Below are 23,362 nucleotides of genomic sequence, written 5' to 3' on the forward strand. Positions count from 1 at the left end.
TTGAGGATCAAATTTGATATAATCAGCAAATAATGACATTTCTAAATTTTCCACAACTTCCGGAAAGTGTTTTCCGCCCAAATTTTCCAGGAAAACACTTTCCTGAAAACCAAGTCAAATTTTTCTTTGACTGGAAAGTGTTTTCCGTTGATCAACTTTTCTAATAGCAAACAAACACAGGAAAATTTGGAAAGTGGTTTCCCGGAAATCATTTTCCGGAAAACAAACACAGCCAAAAGGAAAAACATTTTTCTAGAAACCAAACCAAATTTTTCTTTGACACTTTCCGTTGACTGGAAAGTGTTTTTTGTTGACCGGAAAGTGTTTTCTGTTGACTAATTTTTCTAATGGTAAATAAATACAGAAAAATTTAAAAAATAATTTCCTGAAAAGTGAATTTCGATAACAAACATGGCTTTAATGTTAATAATACGTACAGAGGAGTGAAAAAAAAAAAATAACCCGTAAATATAAAATCAGAAAATAATAATATTACAATATCAAAACTGTTTTCTTGTATCCCGCGCTTATTCGAAGACACTAACCAAACCAGTAACAGTCTCTCTTTCTCTCTCTGGTGTTGAATGTGGAATCCGATAATCCTCTCCGATGAAGAAGAAGAAAACCAAAAAACGCCGCTCCCATCTCTCCCTAAAAAACCCCGAACCCTACCCGATCCGACCATTCTAGTCCTCGACGTCGATGACCCGACCCCACACAAATCTCCCTCTTTCGTTCCCGAAACTCCATTGTCCGATGTCTCCATCGTCAAATGCACTTTCCCCCAAATTAGGGTTCCCGATTTTGATCCTGAAACCCTCTCTGGTTAGTTAGGGTTCCCAATTTATCCATTGAAATGTCGTTTTTATTTGCAATTAATTAGGGTTTTGTTCTTGTGTGAAAGGAAATGCTGGATTGATCTGTTTGGAATCCGAAAATGATGAGCCGGAAAGTGCGAAAAACTGGAAGGACAAGACGACTATGGATGCGGGTTATGATGAAGTCGAGGAGAGAAGAAGATGGAGTACTTCTACCAACTTTGACTCAGTCGATTGGCTTGGTAAAATCAATGTTGATTTAGTGGACAATGCTATTAAAAATCTCTTCGATGTTTAGGTCAAATTTACGGATGCTAACCGAAGATATTTTGTTTATCAGTGGATGCTAATGTAAATCAAATGTCCGGGGTCAGTTCTTCGCAACCGAGTCTCTCACAAGATGATATCTATCAGGTAATCCCTTAATAACAATAACATATTGCGTTTTTGTTTGTAGTTTATTTAAGGTCGAACTTGAAGAGAGAGTGGGATTGTTTTCTTACGATTTATATGAAATTGATGTCTTACTAGAAAATCTTGATGATAAGATCCATTTGTATTTTCTGCTTTTGAAGTCTTAACTTCATTTTTCTCTTTTCTTAAAAGTATCTGTAAATTGAAGTTATGTTGCTTGTTGATTCTGTTTTGATTTATCAAGTTAATTAAAATGGATTTTTCGAAGCTTTTTGTGAGAAGTTTATTAAGTTCAAAATAATTAAAGCCAAAACTCTGTTCGTGTTAAAAAGCGAGTAGCGATTTCTGCTGTGAGCATATGAGCTTTTTCATAGGTGTCTCAATTTTCTGATTCACATTAGCTTAATTATTGACATTGAACCAGATAGATGATTGTCCTGACAAAGAAAATTTTAGCATGGAGCAGATGGCTTGCACCTTGAAAGAGAAAAGGAAAACTAAAGTTAACTCTGCCAGGGAAAGTAGTGCAGATGAAGCAGTGGGAACGAAGAATACAAAAAAGGAGGAAAGAATTCGTTTAATGGAAGAAAAGAAGCTAAAGAAAGAAGTAATAATTTTAGTAATGTTACTCAACTTATATAGTATATGAGTTTATAAATTAAAATTATCTAATCAAAATCTGCTGAGCAGCAAGAGAAGTTGCAGAAAGCAGCTCTTAAGGCTCAAGCAGCAGAGTTGAAAAAAATGGAGAAAGAAATGCAAAAGTGGGAAAAAGGGAAGTTTGCTCTAAATTCTATTGTTGCTGAATTTGACACTAGAGTAATTGAACATGGCTCAGTGGGAGGTAAGAATTATTTTTTTCTTGTTCAATATATTTCTTCTTTTATTCTTCAGTAGATTCATTATGCTAATATATAGTTTTCTGAACTATCTACTTTATTAGTATAGGACCTCTGCTTACCAGGTTTGCTGATAAGGGCCTTACATATCGCGTAACATCAAATCCAATTGAAAGATCTATTCTGTGGACCATGAGTGCTCCAGAACATATTTCTCAGGTAATTAGTGTTCAGTAGATTTTGAAAGTACAAGCTAATTACAAATTTGCAAACGAGATACCTTGCCAGTTTCTTTCAAACTTGTATTGTTTTGCGTGCACTATGTGTGTTGTTAGGTTGCATTTCTCCTATCGTTAAATTATTACCTATATAATCCCTCATTATTTAATGCAGCTTTCTCGTGAAGCAACTGACATTCGATATGTAGCCCTTGTATATGAAGCAGAAGAGTTCTGCAATCTTGTTATGAGTGAATCGCTCCTGGATCATGTGTCTTCAGTTCGAAGCCATTATCCTTCTCATACAATTTGCTATCTCACAATTAGGCTGATGGCTTATGTCAATAAAAGGTGAGCAATTGGTGAAGTTTAATTAATGTAAATTTTTAACTTCTTTGTTCTTTCCATGTTTGATGCTTGTCTACTTTCTGTGAAATTTTATGCCTTGTTTCTGCTTCTATGATTGTGTTGTCTCTGTGTTTTGCATGTTGAGGGATAGTCATGTTTATCATAGCTGGCCAAAGAGACATGGATTGTTCATCTTGTTTTTAACCCTAGAAAATCAAGATTTAATAGATGAGGTCATAAGAAAAGTAGAGAACTGTGAATCCAAATTTATTAAAACTCATTCCAAAAACGAGAGTTCTTCAGATTAAATTTAAATTTGAAGCGGTGAGCAATCACTTGATTTGCAGAATCAGAAAGGAATGAAAACTATTTAAGTTTGCAAATCTGACTGGAGACATAATTCAAAGATGTGTGTTTGAATATCAGGAAATTGATTTCATTAATAAAATGGTGAATTTTGTTTTACTTGAGAAGCCTGAGTACTTATCTAGAACCACATAATTAAGCATTGAAGCACAAATCTCAATGGTATCATACAGTAGTAGCACTATTATGGCTATTAAGGGCTTGTTGATGCTGGTATCATACTGTAGTAGCACTATTCTCAATGCTACTCAAGTAGCACTCTGTTCAGAAATTTCTCCATCTTATTTAGTAATCTTTTTATCATTATGATATGCTAGAATGTTAGCCTGGTTAGCCTGGTTTTAAAGCTTATGATTTAGTTTAAAGGGATGGATTTAGCTTCCACCTTCCCCTCCTCACCTTAAATAGAAATATATTTGTATTTTGATACTAAATAATATATTTCCGTGAGTTAGTAAATCTTTTAAATAATTGATATGGTAAAATATAAGGTACAAGTACATAAGTTTGGGTCCTGGTGGATTTTGTGGTGGGGGGTATCTTTGCCACCTTGGTCTGACAGGGACAACTATTAATAGTCAGATCTGGCTAAGTTTCCATCTCCAAAGGGAGAAAAACTACCATTCAACCTGTCAGAGACCTTCCAGATTATTGGTCCCAAATGGATTCACCTTGTGGTTTTCTTCTAAGCAAAGGGCAGCATCATGTTAGGCGCAATAACTATGAACTCTATGCCATTTTCAACATGTTCATATTCAGGTCCAAATTATCAGTAGAAGATATGTGGAAAAGATTGCACATTGAAGAAGCGTCTATCATCATCCTCCAAGAAATAGATAGTGTCTTCCACTAATCACCATCCCATCCTCAACACCATCTTATGACCCTTCACCAGGTTCCACTACACATTCTTGTTGATCATGTGACTGGAACACATCATCCACAACGGGAAACAGTAAAGGAGACAGCGAATCACCTTGATGCAACCCTCTAAAACCTTCAAACCATATTATTTTTTATCCTAATTGACAATCAATGTAAATACCACTATTTACAAATATTTCATAATCTGCTTCATCTATCTTCAAAAACATCTCCACTCCTAGAAAATCCCAATTTACACTCATAGGATAGGCCTTCTTAAATCCACATTGAAACAATACCCTTCCTTGTCATCTCTAGACTCATCACCTTTTTGCTTCATTAACACCTGATTATGCTTATAGAATCTTTGTCCTCCATGAAAGTGCTTTTGTAATGCTAACTCTCATCAGTCAACACAAGCCTGGAGAATCCTGATAGCCAAGACTTTATGAACACCTGGCATCAAAACTTGTCGGTCTAAAGTCTAAAATCCACTGTAACTGAAGAATCCACTTGGGAACCAATGTAGCAAGCTCAAGTTAGCACTTCACTGACAATTCTATTGCAAAAGGATTCTCCACAAGCTCCCTTTTCAGAGATGAGGCCAATCCATATCCTTGATAATTTTTCTAGTGATGTCTCCAATCGAATTCCTTAATGATCTAGCCAACGAGGTAATCCCCTCTTAAATCAGGTCCGGGTTTCTGACCATTTCAACCTTCTCCTATCTTCCAAAGGGAATTGCAGTCATCATCATTCACTTTCCAATTTATCTAATCGTTCTCCTTTTAGCAGAACACTGCTCTTTCGGCCACAACTGACAATGAAGACCTCGACATTTCAATTCTTCAATTTCTTTTAAAGAATAGCAGCCTCATAAAGTGAATTCAGCCCACCATCCAGACCAAGGCATATTTTTCTAAGCAAAAACCGTGTGTTGGTTATCCTTGGCCTTTAACTGATCCTTGTAATTTGAACAGATTTAGCAATCTTTACCAACGTGTAAGTTGGAGAGAGAGCCTTCTCGAACTCTGCTTTGAAGCTGTTGGTAAATACAAGAATCTGCAAAACCCATTTCATGTAATCAGTACCCCAAAGTGCTCCTCACCGGAGTCTGGATTATTAACTGATCCCCAGCCTCAAAAATTAATCTCCAGATTGTCATCTCTGTTTCTCCACTCAGCATATAATTTTGGCGATGACCGCTCAAGGAGGTAAGAGTGTTCTCTTTGCCTTAATGTCCTTGCCAGAAGGCCTTGTTTATGGTAAAATGTGAATGGATAACAAGAACTACTCTCTCTTGGACGCCTTTTGGTGGGTTCTATGTGTTAGCTGAGATCCTTGCTACTGGAACAATGCGACTTTCTTCTTGCACTCTAACAAATGAAAGAAGGGCAACTGAGATGGTTTGGCCATGTCCAGCATAGGCCACATGTAGCATTGGTGTGATAAGTTGACAGGAGGGACATGGGGAAGATGAAGTTAAGATAATGTGGATGGAAGTGGTATCAGAGGATCTAAAACTATTGATATTGAAGTAGATTTGGTTTATGATCCACGTAGCCAATCCCAAATAAGTTTGGGATTTAGGTTCTGTTGTTGTACTCTCTAATAAATGCCAGCTACATCTAAAAAGAAAGTTGCTTCATTTGTGTAGCAGTTTCCATCTTCTCTAGCATTTTCGTTTACTTGATAAATATGCTGCAATGTTTGCTGCTGCTGTGTCAAAATGGAAATCTGTGATTGTACTGAAGCTTGTACTGTCTACCTTAGTGTTTTCTGCTATTCTTTATGTTGTTTATTTTTTGATAATGTTGTAGTATTGTATTGCTTTCTAAATTGGATGTTGACAATGTATTAGGGGAAAGGAGCAGTACAAGCAGCAGGAAAATGATGATGGTTGGAGATGTCCATCTGTTGAAGAGGTCAAAAGACAAGCTTAAAGTTTATACAAGTCTAATCACTTCCTGTATTTTCATAATAGATGTTTGGAAGGCATTATGAAGTTTAATAAATCGCAAACTTGTCTGCAGGTGCTAGCGAAGTTAACCACACATTTTGTTAGGGTACATTATAGGCTGTGCACAGATGAAGCTGAGCTTGCTGATCATGTCTTTGGTTTGACACGCAGCTTGGCATCTTGTCAATTTAGGTGCTGAAAATTATTTTTCTGTTGTCATCTAATCAGCTCAACTTGTAATCACCATCACACATCTTTTTATTCTTTTTGAATCACAACTCCTCTATCCTGATTTCTTTTTTATAGTTTAGCTGTTCAATTTTCTCACTCTTTCTTCTGTTTTACTTTTAATTGCAGAAAGAAGTTAACACAACTATCCGTAAATGCTAATGGGTCCTTTATCCCTAAAGACTTCATTGACAGAAATTTAATAAAAAAGAGTCCATGGTGAGTAATATTTTTTCCAAATTATATTAGTGACGAGCCTGCTTGTGTACATATTATCGTATAACTCTTAAAATCTATAAAAAATTGCTTATGTAAACTATTGAGTTCTGTTTCTCCAGTTGTCAAATGTTTTTATTCTAGTACATTTTTGGCAAGTCTACTTGCCATCCCATTTGCATTTTTCAACACTTTCTGTAACAAAAAATCATGATGTTTATTTAAATATACATGTGTTGATATTCTTCAATCTTCATGCTGCAGTTTTCCTATTATCATGAAAAAGCGATTTGCATATTTGAATCTAAAGTCAAATTGTTTGGAAAATAATTACTTGAGCTGATGCATGACAAAATTACAGCACCATGATGCTCCTTTCCTTTTTTTCCCCTTTACCTTCCACCAGAGACTTAAATGCTGAAAAATACTGAGATCATGCATAAAAACAGAAGATGCAGAACTGGAATGAGCAGAGAACTAGCAAAATTGAAATATTTTTATTAGGTTCTCCTTTTCAGTTTGATATGGTTTTGTTAACGATTAATCAGTGATACTATAAAAGTGAGTCAAACCGACAAAATGTTCTTGAAATATATCAAGTTTCCTTTGTAAGTTCATCCATAGATATGAAACTAAATATAGTATCAATTTTAGTTTCAAATCTAGCTGAGTAGTATATTGGCATGTTGGCTTTCCTTTTATATTTGCCTCCATTTATTTTCTCTGTTGCAATTGCTGTTGTTTGTGATTCTTCTATCTGCATTCAGGTTAAAAGCTTTGGTAGCTATTCCAAAGGTGCAGCCACGGTTTGCTATTGCTATATGGAAGAAGTACCCTACCATGAAGTCTCTTTTGAGTGTATACATGGACCCTAACAAATCAGTAAGTACTAAGAAAAGGCCACCAAAATTTTGGCATTAATGTTGACTTTCAAGCTTTGCCCTTTATGTATATCATTAATGGCCTATATACTACACATTTTACTATGGGTTTTTCGCTACCATCCCTGTGAATTGAAATGGTCCATTTTGGATTAATTTTGGGCTTGGATTTCATTCAATGTAGTTGACACTTCCACCATCATGCGGTCTATTGTGACAATATATCCTTTATATAAAAAGAAACAGGGCTCTTTAACTGGTCTGAAGATGCTATTTATTGCCATATTAATTTCACTAGGAGGGAGGGGGAGAGACTCAGAGAGCAAGGGAGGGGGTGTTAATGTCTATTCCTATATATGCAAATTTCTGTTTTTGCGCATGCATTTTGGTCTGGAAGGTCTGTTTACTATGCATATACTGTTAAGTAGAACTTGTGGAGTTTAATAGCACCAATCTTTTTACTAAAGAAAATTAAAGGACTGGACCAAAATGTTTGCCTGTCAAGTTTTCAATTACCTAGTGGAGAGATCTTGAAAATTATAACATGGAAATATGTGAGGTTCAGAATGGGTGTGCAGGTTTCATGTGATGGGAGATGCTGACCCTTTATAAAGCTGAAGGTATAATGAACCTTCTGATGAGTCAACAATAAAAAATAAAAAGAAAATAGAAAAGGCACAATTTCCCAAGGATGAATGGATTGTTATATGATTTTGTGACCCCTTGTCCTGGAACATTATAATCAACTGTGTCTTCCATATCCTTTTAAGGGAAAAATTAAATGAGCTGACGAGTACTAGAAAATGTTTTGAAGGATGATCCAAAATTAAGAGTATCAATGAATGAAAAGCAACCTAGCAATTGCTGCATAATATCATTAATTTATACAGACATTTATTTTGAGGCTATTATGCAAATGAAGTTACAGTGGTTGTGTTGGGAGTAAAGTTTGATGACAAGTACACTCATGCGCACTGCTCCAGGCATGATGTTGAATTCTTTAAACAAAGAAGATGCTTGTTTCAATAATTCTGCAGGTCTTTTTATTTTTTCCATTCCATCCATTCTCTTTATAATTTTTTAAAATTTACAAGAAACAACAACCCCTTTTCATTGTCAAATGTAAACCAAAGGCAGAGCCAAATGCTGCTCTTGACACTGTTGGAAGGCAGAATATTCCCCACCTCTCATTTGTATCCTTGCAGTGCACCAGTGTCTAGAAGATGGCCCTTAAATTGTGTAATTCTATTTTGTGCTGTTAGAGGTAGCTGCATTAGAATAACCATACATTTTTCTCTTTTATGAAAATGTAGGTGCACGAAAAGGAATTTCTGCTTGAGAATCTGACCACTGAGGGTTTCATTGGTGGTGAAAGAAGAGTGGGTCAGATTTGTTCAAAGCGAGTTTACAGGATACTTATGGCTCAAAGTGGAAACATCATAACTGATAACGTTGAAGATGGTGCTGACTTTTTCAGAGACCACTCATCTTAAATAACTCCCTGCTGTTATTCTCGGGGATCAAGAGTAGAGGTTTCTATAAATCATTTATAATTTTTTTCAGTCATTCTTTCTTTATGAGGACAATTGATCTGTTAACTTCACTTAGGAAAATGACCTTGTGGAAGTTCTAGTTGGAATACACTCCCTCAAGTGGCATTTTTCATGTGTCATGATCAGTCAGGCCTGTTGACAAACAGAGCAAATGAAATCCATCACCAGTGAAGGTGGGGAGATTTGAGATAGTTCTGTCTTGTTCTTGTCAGCAAGTTCTCAGACATCTTTCAACGCATCTGAAGGATGAGGCCACCTCACGGGTATTCTCTGTAGCTTTGCACTCGGGATAACCACTCTTTGTGCGCGCTTATACTGGTAGAGTGTGAATATAGACACCAATCACTAGTGCTAAGATCAGCAATATCAGAAATAGGTTTGCACTTCTTCCCAAGTCTCAACAGTTTACTGGGTCCTTAATAATCATTCTGGATTGTGATGTCTCGTCATCGTCCTGTCCTGGAGCCTACTGATAGATGGCTACTGAAGCTCTCTTTGATTTGTGTTTTGAGGTGGGGTGTTTAGTTTTAACTTTCAATTGGTTGCTTTTTCAATGGTTTCGATCAGGTTGGTGATGAGGGTTGGCCAAGTGTGTTAAGCCTGTTTGGGATATGAACTCCATTATCTATTCAGGTTCCAAAATTGATCTCAAGCCATGCTTCCGTTGTATCAGTTGTTTTCTTTTATCAGAAAAAAGACAATTATTGTTGATGCAAATGGAGAATGAGTTCTTAGGAGCAGAGACACTGAACAGTTTGAAGAAATTATCAGATCAGAGAAAAAGTGCTGCGTTATTTGTCGAGGCAGCAGTTTAGTCTTTACTGTGTTTTTCACTACCCGCTTTCCTGGTGGCCGTCTTCTTTTTAGCTTCTGAGTTGCGGTAGGTCCCTCCGGCCTTTACCTAACATCTGTGGGGGCCTCCATCACATCAAACTTATCTAGAACACTGATAATTTGTGAACATCTTTATTTTGAATAGGGTCAGCTGCCACTGGATTGAGTTTTGGATTGAGCTGTTGATGGGAAAAATAAATTTTAAAAAATAAAATAAAAATATTATTTTAATGTTTTTTTGAATAAAATATATTTTAAAAAGTAATTATTATAAGTACATCTGTTGGTGTTATTGGATTGGATCGCTCCCAAGAATATGTGAAAACAATAGTCTAATATCAAGTCGTCTTCTAAGGTGCCACCAAAGTTGAAGAGAGAGGATATGGACTGATCTTCAGCTGTCTTGGAGGGCATAATGACAGTTTCAATTCGATAGAGATGGTTAATCCCGCCATTGACTAATACGTTTATTGAGGGGAAAAAACAATTAATGGGGGGACCATTCTTTAGTTTAGCCGTGAAAGTTGGGTGATGTTCAACTACATAATAATATTCTAATTTTTTTTTTTTAAAAAAAAAGCTTAGGTCATAAAAAGGGAATTCAAAATCACTATTTAAATGCAATATTTCTGCATCAGAAAACTAAAAACCTAATTCTTAGTTTTTTAAATTTATACCGAGTTTGAAAAATATATTTTAAATGTTTCTTCGTGATTTTTCTTTACAAAAGTTCAAAAAAAAAAACATGAATAATATAATTTTTTATATATAAATACTTTTTAACATTATAAATATTAAAATTATTTTTTTACATATTTCATGTTTAATCATTTTTATAAATTTAGTTTCTATTATATATCTAATGTACTTTTTTTGAGTTAATAATAGAACTTTGTTAAGTTAATGTTTAATTTGAATGAAATAAAATTAATATTCTATAATTAGATTATTACGAATACAAGATATTTATTATAAATTATGGCTTTAGTTTTTTATATAAAAAAAATAGTAGTGGTCTTGATATATTTTTTTGCAGTGGAAAAATATTTTTGTTCTCAACAAATGAATACATTTTCTATTTTTTTATTTGAAAAGGAAAAGAAAAGGAAAAATAGTTTTCTGTAATAGATACTATAATTTCCATAAAGTTTCTAGTTTCTAGTTTTGTCATGCATACAAAACATTGTAGAGCAAAACAGGTAGAGCACGGCAATGCTGTAATGCATAGAGGGACCGTTCTTTTTCTCAAAGTTTTATGCTAAACATATATATTGCATATGGCCCTCCTCTCCTCTCCTCTCCACACACTATTGTCTCCCACCAAATCCCACAATATCATATTTTCCCATCTAATCAAACACCATTTACTAATATTCAAAACCAAAACGATTTCATCTAATCATCTAGTAGATGATTCAATTATAAAAACTTAAAATTAAATAGTTTGTTCTTTCTATGGTCTCAAATTCGAGCCCTATAGTTGCTAATATGATAGTCATTGAAAGCTTACATGGTCATTAATTTCAAGGCCCATAAGATTATTTGAGGTATACCCAAGCTAGCTAACATGTTAATAATAATAATAATAATAATAAAAAGCAATCTCCATCTTTTAATCAAACTCCATAATCATCAGCTTCAAGCACACGTCATTGCCCATGCAAACTCCACTACCACTAGGTTAGGTTTAGTTTAGTTTAGTTTAGCTTAGCTTCTCTTATAAAATACAAGTTAGGCCATGGCCTGCTTCTTGTGCTCGTTGATCTGATGGAGAAGAGCAAATCATTTTCCGGTTACTCAAATGCCTACTCAGAAATCCGGCTAGGCTTCGAGGAACGGTCTGGATCTTACAGCTTTAATGGCCCGGCAGGCAAGGTGGATGATGTTGAGCTAGAAAGTTCAGGCAATCCGGAGCTCAAGCGGAGGAAGAGAGTGGCACAGTATAACATGTACACCATGGAAGGTAAGATCAAATCATCGTTGAGAAACAGCTTCAAGTGGATCAAGAGCAAGCTTGTAGATGACTATTTTGATGACTGAACTTATATCTATATATTCTGCCGCCTTGCTACTGTTTATATATATTTTATATGCAAGAGTGTAAATTAATAATTATGTCTAAAGTCTTCGCAGTACTTTGCAAAAGAAGAGTGCGATGTTACTGGGTTTTATATGCAATAACCATGCTCTCTACTCTCTAATTTCTCAGACTGTAACCAAGGAGGAGGAGAAACATGCTTCTCCTTCCATATTCAATTCATGCGAATCCACCCATGAAACCCTTTCACGTCTTCGCTGGAACTGTGTTCATGTTCTTCGCTTGAGTTGCTCTGTTTAACCCAAGTTCTAACCTCAGCAACTGTAATATTGACTAGTGAGGTAACCCTTTATTAGTCCAACGTGTATATATATATATATCAACAAATCTCATTTCATAAACCCTGAATTAATTGTTTAGAAAAGTGGTTTTTATAAAGGATTCTTCATAAAATTACCGTTAATTAATTGGTTTGAGCTAGATATGTTGTCTTAATCTAACTAATAATTTTGTGAAAAGAAAAAACAAAATAAAGCAAACCATTAACTTTTGAAATTAACAAAATGAAATAAGAATACTTCGGTTGCATGATATGAAAAAAAAATATTAATTAAATGATGAAGTCTTGAATTTGTTTTTCAAATCAAACAAATTAATAAGAACTACCCTTGAAATTCCTCAAAGGATAGGTTGGATGATTAAGAAGATTTGCTGATTTTATAACCTTTTGAATTCGAGTTAATAGGAGCTAGTATCTGGGAGAAAAAAACTCACCCATATTAAAATAGAGTCTCTGCATACTTAGACCTAATTAGGTGCATATTTTAGAAAACATTTATGGTATTCAGGAGTTAAGTTAATTAGTGATATCTTATTAATTACTTTTTAGATTCACCTTGAAAATAAAAAGTAACATGAAAAAAAAAAAACTCATAAGCCATAAAAAATAATAAAATCACCATAATAAAATTATTTAACAAAAAAAATTTATAGAAGCCAATTTATTTAATTTTCCTCGTGTTTTTCTTTTTCTCCTTTGTTTAGACGTGTGGGCCGGACAATGTACAGGCCCAGCCTGTTGATTATTATTATCATTATTTATAAAGAAATGGGCCAGCCAGACGCACGGTTAGTTAACGGATCTGTTTAGAGCATCTCTATGATTTATAGAATATTAAAATTAAAAAAAAAAGACGAAAAAGTTGAAATCCAATTCAATATATATATATATATATATATATATATATATATATATATATCCTCACACCTAATCATGAAAGCAAACACTCTAGGTAGACCTGGTTGGATTGGATAATAGCAATTGTTTTAAGGGATAATTAGAAAAAATATATATCTTTCAAGATTTGATCGTGTTTTTTCTTTTTGAAAAATCAAATTTAATATCGTAAAAAATCAAAAGATAATTGCTCAGGATATCACGCCGGAAAGATTGTGAAATTAGCCGGAAAAAAACGAAGAAGAAAGGCTGCTCTCATTTATTGACGAGTGCAGATAAAACAAGAACAGTTTACAAACATGAACGCATTGTACAATATTTCCTCGCAGCAACAGCTTCAAGGAGGGGAGATGAAGATGCAGTAATATCACAGATAGTAACTGGTGAGATTTTGCTTGGCCTAATCTTTATCAAGTCCAAAGAGTTTTGATATTTTTTCTGGATCAAGAGCACGAACGTCCAGCGTAGAAACAGACCGGCGGTAACCACCTGGCATTGCATTGCCTCCATTAAGGTTAATGATGTCTGTTATAGAAGCCTGTAAAAGGGTGAAATTCTGGATGTTCTTGGTAGCATTAGGATGAGCCTCCGTTCTTATCGATCTGTTCTGATTCTGATCAAGAATCGGCGAGAAGGATGGCCGCGGGAGGCCTTGTTCTTGCCTCAGTATTGATTTTAGACCCCAGGATGTGCTGCTGCTTGCACTGTTTCCTGTCTCAAGGCCATAATTCATGCTTGGCTCTGAGATTTTCGCCACCTAAAACAAAGCAGAATACCATAGATTATTTACAAGATCATCACATCTTCTTCTTTATTGAATTACTAGTTTGATTTCTCACACTACGGGTCAACGCGCCAAAAAATAAAGCTTTTTTCTTTCTTTTCTTTTTTTTCTTAGCACTAAAACGGTGCATGCGTTTGTTAATATTTTTTTATGTGTTAACTAAAATAAATAGCGAATTATATATGGTAATAAATAATAATAAGTTTGTTTACTTTAATTCAAAATTAAGTTGGGAAGTTAAGATAAATATATTATTTTTTAGAAGAAAAATAAAGACTGAATATTTATTTCGCTTAGAAATCTAGTCTCTAAAATTTTAATGGATTTGAATCAATAAAATTAAATTTTATTTTGTCAAATTAAGCATTACTCAATATTGAAATATATTTTTAACAACGCAAAAGCCCTGTATAAAATTAACTGAAATAAAACATCAAACTCAATCCTAAATCAATTTTAAAAAAAAATTAAAACAAAATCAAGTGACAAAAAAATTAAAAAGAAAAAAAAACATTATGCAATCAAATGGATGTTGTCTTTCTAATTCTATATTGTATTTTCGTTGTTGTTTTTTAACGTATTTTTCATCTTTCATGACCCCGCGTGTTCATGATTCAAAATACTATTTCATGGTTTATCTAGAGTTAATTTTGTAAAATTAAAAGATAATTATTAAATAAATAAATAAAAATTAATCCAAAAAAAGATGGAAAAAAAATAAGGTGGTTGACTGTTTATATATAAATATAATCAAGAATGTTACCTCTTTAGAAGATTCTGTTTCTTCTTTGGCACGTTGAGAAAATGAGTTCTTTCTCCCTTGACCACCTTGTCTTGCTCGAGATGAGTGCTTCTTTGGATTCCTGCGCCTATAAGATGGAAGTACAAGCAAGTACACATTCATCAGTTTGTTGGGTGCAGAAATAAATCGATAAGTTAAGCAGCATTGATACTTACTTTTTCCGATCATCGATTTGATTTGGCTCATCCTCCTCTTTGTAAATTACTGGTAGACCTGAAAGTTCGCATGCCATTGGACTCGAAGAGAAGAACTGCTGGGGAAAGAACTACTTATAATTTTACTCATTGAAATAAGCTCCAGAAATTTGCAAAAGCAGCAGGAAAGAAAAGAAGAAGAATAGATATAACACAGTATATAACAATAGCAAATTAAGGTAGGCATTGCCATTATCGCTCACGTACGTGACTTTGGAGAGCAGAAGCAGCAGTGCCTCGATATGCTGGGTTCAGAGCGAGAAGTGTGGTCAAGAGGACAAGTGAAGACTCAGGAAAATCCTTAAAGGCTTCTTGGAAACTAGGTTTGTAGTGCTGAGGTGGTCTGAAACTTGTTGGTAGCCTCATTATCTTCCAATAATCCTCTGGTGGTGAACCACAGAGCTTGAAAATCCTATGAAGTTGCTCAACCTGAACACATGCATATTACATATATATAGCCTCACAAAACAGACAAGGAGGAAAATCTGCATTCAAGAAAATGGAAATGAAAACAATATGTTCCTCTAGCATTTGATTGTGTGCGCTTCTTGGTGATCATGGGATCTATAAATTATGAATAGGAATTGATTCAATGCACTTTCCTGATGGTCTTATAATGTCTTATCAATGTACCTCTGTCCTTCCAGGCATGATTGGCCTTCCAATGAACATCTCAGCCAATAAGCAACCAGCACTCCAAAGATCAATACCTACTCCATAATCAGTGGAACCTAATAATAGCTCTGGGGCTCTATACCAAAGTGTTACCACTCTGTTGGTAAGGGGTCGTTTTGGTTTAGGTATGAAGAAATTTGCTAGCCCGAAATCTGCGATTTTCAGCATCCCATTTTTGTCTATCAACAAGTTGGAAGCTTTAATGTCTCTGTGCAGAATACCCCTCTCATGGCAGTGCTGGAGACCTGAAAGCAGTTGCTGCATGTAGCATTTGACCTATATCAAAGACAGCAAATCGCCAAGTTTAGTATCTCATATATATGCACATAGCATTAATTGACCACTAGTTTATATAACTTTCATTTTTCCCATTTTAATGTAATATTTGAAACTTTTTCCATTCCGGTTCTACATATTTTCCAGGAGGTAATAGATTAAACATCTCTTTGAGCCACATACAATTAATGAATGGTCAGTTCATTACTGTGGCCCCAACAAACAGCCAGAGACAGTTGTTTTTCGAAGAAGCAGGAGGGAAAGTTCAAACCTGTGGTTCAGTGAGCCTTTCGCCTGGACGAGAGATGATCCTGGTTAGGTCTGACTGCATGAGATCAAAGACAAGATAAAGACTATATTGCATCCTTGATGTGGCTAGTCCTTCAAGCTTGATTACATTTGGATGATCTAGCTTCTGTAGCATCATTATTTCTCTTGCCATAAACTTGACACTTTCAGGCTCTGATGTGTCAAACCGAACCTTCTTTAGAGCAACTATCTTTCCAGTGTCCCTATCTCGAGCTTTATACACATTGCTATAAGTTCCCTGGCCTACCTGCAAATGAAAAACACAATTCCAATAAGATGATTCATAGTATCTGCTCCATTAATTTCCCACTAATCACCCTAGCCTCTATCGCCTTACAAATTCGAAAAAGAGTTCTTCGAATACTGTTTTGGTGTATGTTTGTGGGTCTGAAGTAGAGGAAAAGGTAACAAATATCAAACGCTAACCTTAGCTAGCTTATCATAAGAATCAGCACTCTTTGGAACCAAACCAGCCAAAACATCTCCAGCAATGTTGTCAACAAGCCATTTTGGCCACCCATCTACAAGTTCCTCTCCCCCTGCCTTCTTCGAAGAAAATCTTTGTGACACATTTCCAACATCATTCTTTAACCCTTCTCCCACAACCAACTTATCTCCTCCATTGACAGCACCATTCACGGCAACCTCTCTCTTCTTGTCCAATTCTTGCCTGAACAACTTTCCAAGTTCTCTCTGACCAGTAGGTCTCCCTCCATTCTCTCTCTTAACATACCCATTTTCTTGTTTCAACTTCTCTAGTGTCTGAGGAGGCGAGTATGTTGAACTCTTGGTCTGAACACACCCCATTTTTCAGAATCCTTAACTCTTCGCAGGGAATCAAAAGCACGTTGATTGCTAGGTGACATAGTAATGGTAATGAAAGGAGTTACATATGAAATGATTGTGAGCAGCATAGAGATTTATTTTTGAACAATCAAGAAATGCGAATTGGCCGTCCTTTGGCCTGCATTTTGTTTGGATTTTTGCTAAATGGAAATGCCTGTTGTCTTTGTTTGACCCTGCTTTCTCCGCCTTAGGAGTTAAGGAAGACTGTAGAGACAAGGTTCACTTTTGTCCTCCATCGTCAATGACTCGTTCTGTGTTACCAAGGAAAAGCTTTAGCTCTTTCTTATTTTGGCGGGTTGGTGAGATTCAAGGGTGTCGGTCCGATCACAGCCTCTTGCATGCAGGGACAATTCAGAGTTTCGAACTTCACTATAAATAATAATTTACCCTTGTTTGCAATAGACAAGCATTTTCCACTAGAAGTCTAGCTCCATATCCAAGATTCTGGATTCTAGATGCAGTTACTTTCCATAGTGTTTGAAGAGATTGTACTGTGGAGAAAACAGAAGTGCTCTCTCTCTAGTTATCAACAGAAGCTAAACTTGAAAAATACATTCCAAGAACATTGGAAAAGAGACAAAATGCAGGAGTGAATTTATAACGTGTTGTGCACATTGCTCTTTTAAACAAAAAATGGGACAACCAAAAGTTCAAGTACCTTTATAGACCTTCAGATTTCATGGCTAATAAAACATATTTCAAATATTTTCAAATTGATATCCCACAGTTGTTTATCCAACGACCAAGCTTTAGCTTGCTTATTTCAATTTCACTTTGCCCAGTATGCTCCAACTTTCACAATTAAGACAATGCAATCAGACGTCAGGAAATAATCCTGCCAACGCTTAAGCTGTCACCATTGATAATCTTTCTAGAAGATGACAGGCCAAGGTCGAAGGGTCCCAAAGAATCAGTCTGCATCAAGAAAGTAAATTAGCTGTTTGTAAGGTTATATGCAGGAAAGAGAATACATTTCAATTACGAATTCAAGTACCCATTTAATTCCTGAAAGCCCTAGGCTGTTTTCATGATTGTAAACTCGAGAACCAAGTGACAGCCCTGTTTCAGATTCTTCATAGCCATGACCTTGTTGAAGGTCAGATTGGTTATTGACCTGCAAACCAAGGACACAAAATTTAATGGCTTACTGAAGTTTATCTGAAATCGTGAAAATTTTGGTCCTCGACTACAACTTTTTATGAGATCAATACCCCTAAAATGACTTCAACTGCTGTTCCAAACCAAGAGATGTATAATACCAAATTATCAAATATCTATTAGCAGAGCTCTGCTTCAAATTTCTTGGAACCATCAAACATTTATATCAATCAATTTAATAGGTGAGCACGGGTCTAACGATGCAGCTAAAGTACTCTACACAACCAGTATCCTCAGACATATTTCCATCAGTAAATTACAGTATGGGAGAACTTAACAAACCGCAGTCATAGTTGGATGTTTAGATGACTTTGAACCAGCATCTTGACTGCAGGTCTGAGAATATGCACTTCCACTCAAAGCTTGACAATCTTTGCCTGCGGCAGAGAATTTCTTAATGGCAAACTCATGGCAAGTGTCTTCAGCATCCAAAATAGATGAGCTAGAACATTGAGGAAGTCTCGGTCCTTGGGAATGATTTACTTGCGCAGCAATAAAGGCATCTAGTGAATCAGAGATTAACTGGGAAGGCTTCAAGCCTGGGTTACTCCCATTTGATTTTGGATCAAAGGTATTCAACACTCCCTGCAATGATGCTTCAGATAGCAGGCCCCCGATGCTTATGTTAGTTTGACCATCATCCCACAGAGTTGAAGGCTGCCCAATGCTGCCAACATCCCTCTTTGCTTCGTTAACCTAGATAGACATGAATAAGCAAATTTCAGAAAGATATAACATTAAAAAGCACATTCTAATCAAATCTCCATATAGATCAAACATGCAAAGTTGACCTTAATCAAATAATTCTGGCAATCGATCTTGAAACTTTCTCAAGTAACTTCCACAAATCTTAAAACACTAAGATCCGATGATCATTTTGATGACTTATCAGTTACACACACACACACACACACACACACTCTAAAGGCTGAAATCTGGAAGCACTCATAAAGTCATAATCGCCACAGGAAAAGATTGCTGAACACTCAAATCAAGCAAATTACACAAGAACACAATAACAGCAATCAATTGAGAAAATGCCCAAAAAATATACAGTACCACAGGTCCAATTAATTCATTGGAAGACACCTTATCAGCCGAAACCACATTTGTAGCTCCAGTTGAAGTGCTTGGTTGGAACTCCTCACTGGTTTCCTCCATCCACTTCACTTCATCACGGGCACTCACTGCATCAATGCTGCAAACTTGCTGCATGATTTGAGGTTGCAAACAGGCATCATAGGTAGTTGACATTGAAGGTACTCCAACAGATTCAGTACCAGAATCCGAGAACCAACCATACCTTAAGACACAAAACAAATCAGAAAACTAAACCAAACTAATAAATGCAACAAAAAGGTGATCAGACCCAAGACCTTAGACGGAAAATAGATGGGTTCCCAATAGCTGCATAGACCTCTCCTGCACTGATATTAATGTCACTCAACGTCCACTTCTTAGTAGTTGAAGCTTCAGATGTGTTATAAGGGTAGAGGACTGGCTCCCCGCAAGCAATTCCCGAACCACCCCACTTGTCATTTAAATGCTTTAGCACAGACGACACCTTTTTCCGAGCGCTTAGAGTGAGTTCCAGGTAGGGATGATAGCCATCCTGCAGAGATTAATAAAAAAAAAAGGGTCGGCATTTAAAAATACACAAAACAAAATAGAATTAGGTCAAAACATATTTGCAACATCCCGCCGGTTGATATTCTTGACCTTTTCCAATCCCACACGAGTTCCTTCATCAATTGGAAAAAGCTGCAGCTTTATCTTCGCGGGCATTTGCTCGCTTTCTCCGCTGACCCACTTTTTCCTACTTAATAATTAAAAATCAATTTTACACTAAAACAATACCATAACCAAATAATTAACTATAGAAAAGGCTTTTAGCGGACTCATAATCAGCTTGGTTTAGTTTAGTGCAAATTAATTAATGATTAGCTAGGGTTAATCAATATCAGAATTCATGAAAGAGATTTTATAGAAATTTGGAGTTATGAGATTGAGAAAAATAGCGTACCTGGATTGAATTTTCAAGCTGATTGCTGACAGAGAGAGAGAGAGAGATTTGAAAACTGTATAGAGAAAGAGAAATGTTGGCGGGAATGAGTTCTTTTTTGTGAGGGTGTGTGTGTGTGTGTGTGTGGGGGGGGGGGGGGGGGGGGGGGGGGGGGGTGGGGTTGGATGAAAAGAAAGGTGGTTCAGCTTACATGTTACACTCGTGTGGGCCTCATATTTGGGCTTGGGTCTATCTTGTTGACTGGGCCTTGATATGTTAAAGTAAAAATGTATCCTCGTCTTCAAGAAGTTTGGACTATTTTTTTTTATAAAAAAAAAAACTAATATAGACAAGTGGCATGAGTTATCCTATTCTAGTAAATAAAACCATAACGACAAAAATAAATAAGATTTAAAGATAACTCATTTTAGAGAATAAGAAATGGATTTAATGATTGGTAAGTATATTATACAAAAGTCTCTCTCCTTTTTTTTCCACTCTCATCTTTAATTTTTTTTAATTTGTGTTCATAGATAGATATATATACTTATTTGTCTTTGATTTGTTGTCCCCATTCATCAAGATTTTTTTTTTTTTTAATAATTGTTGATTATGATTACTCAACAATCATGAATCTTTTTAAAGAGCTGATTAGAACTATGAGAGGTGTAGCTCAACTGGTCAGACTCTAGATTTTCTTTCTAGAGGTTACCAGTTCGAGTTTCACAAACATCAGGGTCGCTGGAGGCTTACATGGTCATTAACTTCAGGGTCCGTGGAATTAGTTGAGGTGCGCGCCAACTACCCTGACGCCCACTTTAATAATAATAAAAAAGAACTTGTTTAGTATTATAGTAATAGTTATTTTTTAAAGTACTTTTTGTTTAGAAATATATTGAAATAATTTATTTTTGATATTTTCACATCAAAACCAAATAAAAATACCAAAAATTTAATTTAAAGTCAAGAAAAAATAAAAAAATTAATTTTGTCAAAAAATTTTAAAACAAAAAAATAAACAGAATTAAAAGAGGATACTTAACCTAAACCTAAACATGATATAGGTCTTCTTTGTTTTTACGTTTCAAAAGTGATTTTGAAAAAATTAATTTTTTTTATTTTTTTTCTTTACTTTAAATTAATATGTTTTTGGTGTTTCTAGATTATTTTAATACGCTGATGTCAAAAATAATTTTTGAAAAATAAAAATATATTATTTTGATACATTTCTAAATGAAAAATATTTTAAAAAACAACTGCAACCACACTCTCAAACACGTTAATAAACTACTACCATGCATTATCATAAATGAAGGAATTGTTAGCTGATTGAGAAGCAGCTTGAAGTAGCTTTTACTTCACTTGCGTTTTCAACAAAAAAATTAACCGGGATCCACAAACAGTAAACAACTGTTTATATATTACCAATATTTTCAACAAAAAATTAACTGGAATTCACAAACAATAAACAGCTGTAAATATATTACCAAACATGTATTTCTCATTACATATATATTTTATAATTGACTGTAAACATAGAAATAACCACAAAAACAAACTCACTCTAACACACACTAGGACGAAGACCAGCACTGGCGAGCTTTGACATGTCTTCTCCCTCTTTACTTTTCAAAGAAAACGGAGAAGTTGTGTGTAAATGGGTGAGTGATATTTGCATCATGGAAAGGAAAGGATGGCGGCATTAGCCACGAGACTAGAGCCACCCTACCTTCTACCTAATTTTATTAGGTTTACAACGAAAACGACAACGCTCCCATTAAAGTTATTTTAATGACATGTTTATTACTTCTTCTTCTGGAGATGTTAATTTGTTACCTTCCTTTGGAAAAAATAAATTTAATTATGGGAAGTATAGAATCATTAGAAAATTAAAATAAAATAATAATAAGGCTGAGAGTGTTTCACATGGTTGATTGGCATGCTTGATGCCATTTTTTTTCCACCAGCCACTTACTCGTAGATTTTGTTGTTACTTCACTTATTTAGTGTTTATTTATCGCAACGATGCATTACTGTTTTGTTAAATTTTAAATTTGTTTTTTTTATAATTGTATTTTAGATTGTTTTAGTATGCTGATATTAAAAATAAATTTTAAAAAACAATCTTTATTATTATCCTAAATATCCCTAGCATGATTACCTGATGATCAAACAAGAGAGTTTTTTGGACTTGCTGCATGACAATATAAATGCTTTGATGCAATGCCACAGTTTTGATAGCAATTTTGCCAGTATTAACACGGTGGTATTATTTTTCAGCATGGAATTTGTGATCATAATAGTTACAATGGTGGAATGGTGATTGCCATTTCCTGTTACTTTTTCGTGTAGGAATACATATATTTTTCTGATGATCACGTGTCTTTGAATGTTGACAAAATATTCCATAGAATTTCTCAGTTTTCTAGTCATGAATAATGATGATTTTTCAGAATTCAAATAGAATAACAAATCTTCTAGATTAACTCCAACTAAAATTTATCAGTGTTTTACTGTAATGCCGATTATTATACACTATAAATATTTTTACTATGAATTATATTGTTTTACATTATAGCGTGGGTATTATAGGCTGCGAGTATTTTTATTGTAGACTACACTGTTTGGTGGAGACATTGTGAAGCTACAACCTGCAGGATCCAAGTGTCAGGCTGGAGGCACGCCCATTGGGGTTGCAGACACCCGGCGCTTGGTCTGCCCAGCCTTGGTCGTTGGGGGCAAACTCGCGCGCCTTGCTGCAGCCCCTGGTGCGGGGGTCCACAGACCAGTGAGGCAGCCTGCAGGCCCTAAGCTCCAGGCTGGAGGCACGCCCACTAGGGTTGCGGACACCTGACGTTTGGCTGTCAAGCCTGGGCGTTGGGCAGGCCACGCTCCAAGCTGCAGCCACCTGACGTTTGGCTTGCCCGACCTTGGACGCCTGCGTCAGAACCCAATATTCTTGGGTCTTGAGTTGTATTATAAATATTACTATTTTTATTATAATTCTAGTTATTAATATAAAAATATTATAATTTGTGTTATCAATAATCTTGGGTTTCTTAATTTAATTATTTGTGTTATAAATATTATTATTTTTCTTATAATTCAACATATTCATGTCAAAGATATTATTATTATTTGTGTTATAATATTATTATTTTTATAATAATTCAAAGTTTTAATATACAAAATATTATTATTTGTGTTATACATATTATTATTTTTATTATAATTCTAAATATTTATCTCAAAAATATTATTATTTGTATTAGAAATATTGTTGGGTTTCTAAATATAATTATTTGTATGATAAATATTATTATTTTTATTATAATTCTAAATATTCATCTCAAAAATATTATTATTTGTGTTAGAAATATTGTTGGGTTTCTAAATATAATTATTTGTGTTATAAATATTATTATTTTAAAAAAACAGTAATAAATTTGGTTTGAAGGGTAGAATTACAAATTATCATCATCATCATCATTAATAAATTGAA

At 35.0% G+C, this 23,362-nt stretch overlaps 3 protein-coding genes and 1 long non-coding RNA gene across 7 annotated transcripts; 2 read left to right on the forward strand and 2 right to left on the reverse strand.

The window, feature by feature from the left end:
- The first annotated feature begins 499 nt into the window (after nucleotides 1–499).
- On the forward strand, nucleotides 500–9,770 carry LOC7457151 (crossover junction endonuclease EME1B). Of its 3 annotated transcripts, none has more exons than XR_002982786.2 (13): nucleotides 500–825; nucleotides 905–1,060; nucleotides 1,159–1,232; nucleotides 1,657–1,839; nucleotides 1,923–2,076; nucleotides 2,181–2,290; nucleotides 2,465–2,640; nucleotides 5,729–5,792; nucleotides 5,901–6,019; nucleotides 6,185–6,274; nucleotides 7,039–7,153; nucleotides 8,466–9,585; nucleotides 9,685–9,770. XR_002982786.2 is itself a non-coding variant. In XM_024604935.2 (12 exons), the coding sequence occupies exons 1-12, from the start codon at nucleotides 585–587 to the stop codon at nucleotides 8,643–8,645; spliced, it is 1,662 nt and encodes a 553-aa protein (XP_024460703.2). In that variant the 5' UTR covers nucleotides 500–584; the 3' UTR covers nucleotides 8,646–9,770. The 3 variants fall into 3 exon arrangements, 1 of the variants encoding a protein (XP_024460703.2); XR_002982787.2 differs by having other exon boundaries at nucleotides 8,466–9,081; nucleotides 9,273–9,770; XM_024604935.2 differs by having other exon boundaries at nucleotides 8,466–9,770.
- Nucleotides 9,771–11,002: 1,232 nt separating this feature from the next.
- On the forward strand, nucleotides 11,003–13,652 carry LOC127905571 (uncharacterized). The gene is made up of 2 exons (XR_008059720.1): nucleotides 11,003–11,502; nucleotides 11,749–13,652. It is a non-coding gene; the product is annotated as an uncharacterized LOC127905571 (long non-coding RNA).
- Nucleotides 13,215–17,144, reverse strand: LOC7456281 (probable serine/threonine-protein kinase At1g54610). 2 transcript variants are annotated; one of them, XM_002310011.4, is made up of 7 exons: nucleotides 16,281–17,144; nucleotides 15,817–16,101; nucleotides 15,228–15,545; nucleotides 14,802–15,023; nucleotides 14,556–14,650; nucleotides 14,362–14,467; nucleotides 13,215–13,571 (listed from the first exon to the last, which is right to left on the reverse strand). In XM_002310011.4, exons 1-7 carry the CDS (start codon nucleotides 16,659–16,661, stop codon nucleotides 13,215–13,217), a joined length of 1,764 nt encoding a protein of 587 aa, XP_002310047.3. In that variant the 5' UTR covers nucleotides 16,662–17,144. The 2 variants fall into 2 exon arrangements, with proteins under 2 accessions (XP_002310047.3, XP_024461676.1); XM_024605908.2 differs by having other exon boundaries at nucleotides 14,556–14,653.
- Nucleotides 17,145–17,290: 146 nt separating this feature from the next.
- LOC7456280 (TSL-kinase interacting protein 1) lies at nucleotides 17,291–20,001 on the reverse strand. Its single transcript, XM_024605909.2, has 7 exons — nucleotides 19,882–20,001; nucleotides 19,578–19,674; nucleotides 19,235–19,470; nucleotides 18,918–19,161; nucleotides 18,141–18,554; nucleotides 17,695–17,814; nucleotides 17,291–17,615 (listed from the first exon to the last, which is right to left on the reverse strand). The coding sequence occupies exons 2-7, from the start codon at nucleotides 19,641–19,643 to the stop codon at nucleotides 17,523–17,525; spliced, it is 1,173 nt and encodes a 390-aa protein (XP_024461677.1). The 5' UTR covers nucleotides 19,644–19,674; nucleotides 19,882–20,001; the 3' UTR covers nucleotides 17,291–17,522.
- Between the last annotated feature and the right edge of the window lie 3,361 nt (nucleotides 20,002–23,362).

The sequence above is a fragment of the Populus trichocarpa genome, chromosome 7 (assembly GCF_000002775.5).
Source record: "Populus trichocarpa isolate Nisqually-1 chromosome 7, P.trichocarpa_v4.1, whole genome shotgun sequence".
NCBI lineage: Eukaryota > Viridiplantae > Streptophyta > Magnoliopsida > Malpighiales > Salicaceae > Populus > Populus trichocarpa.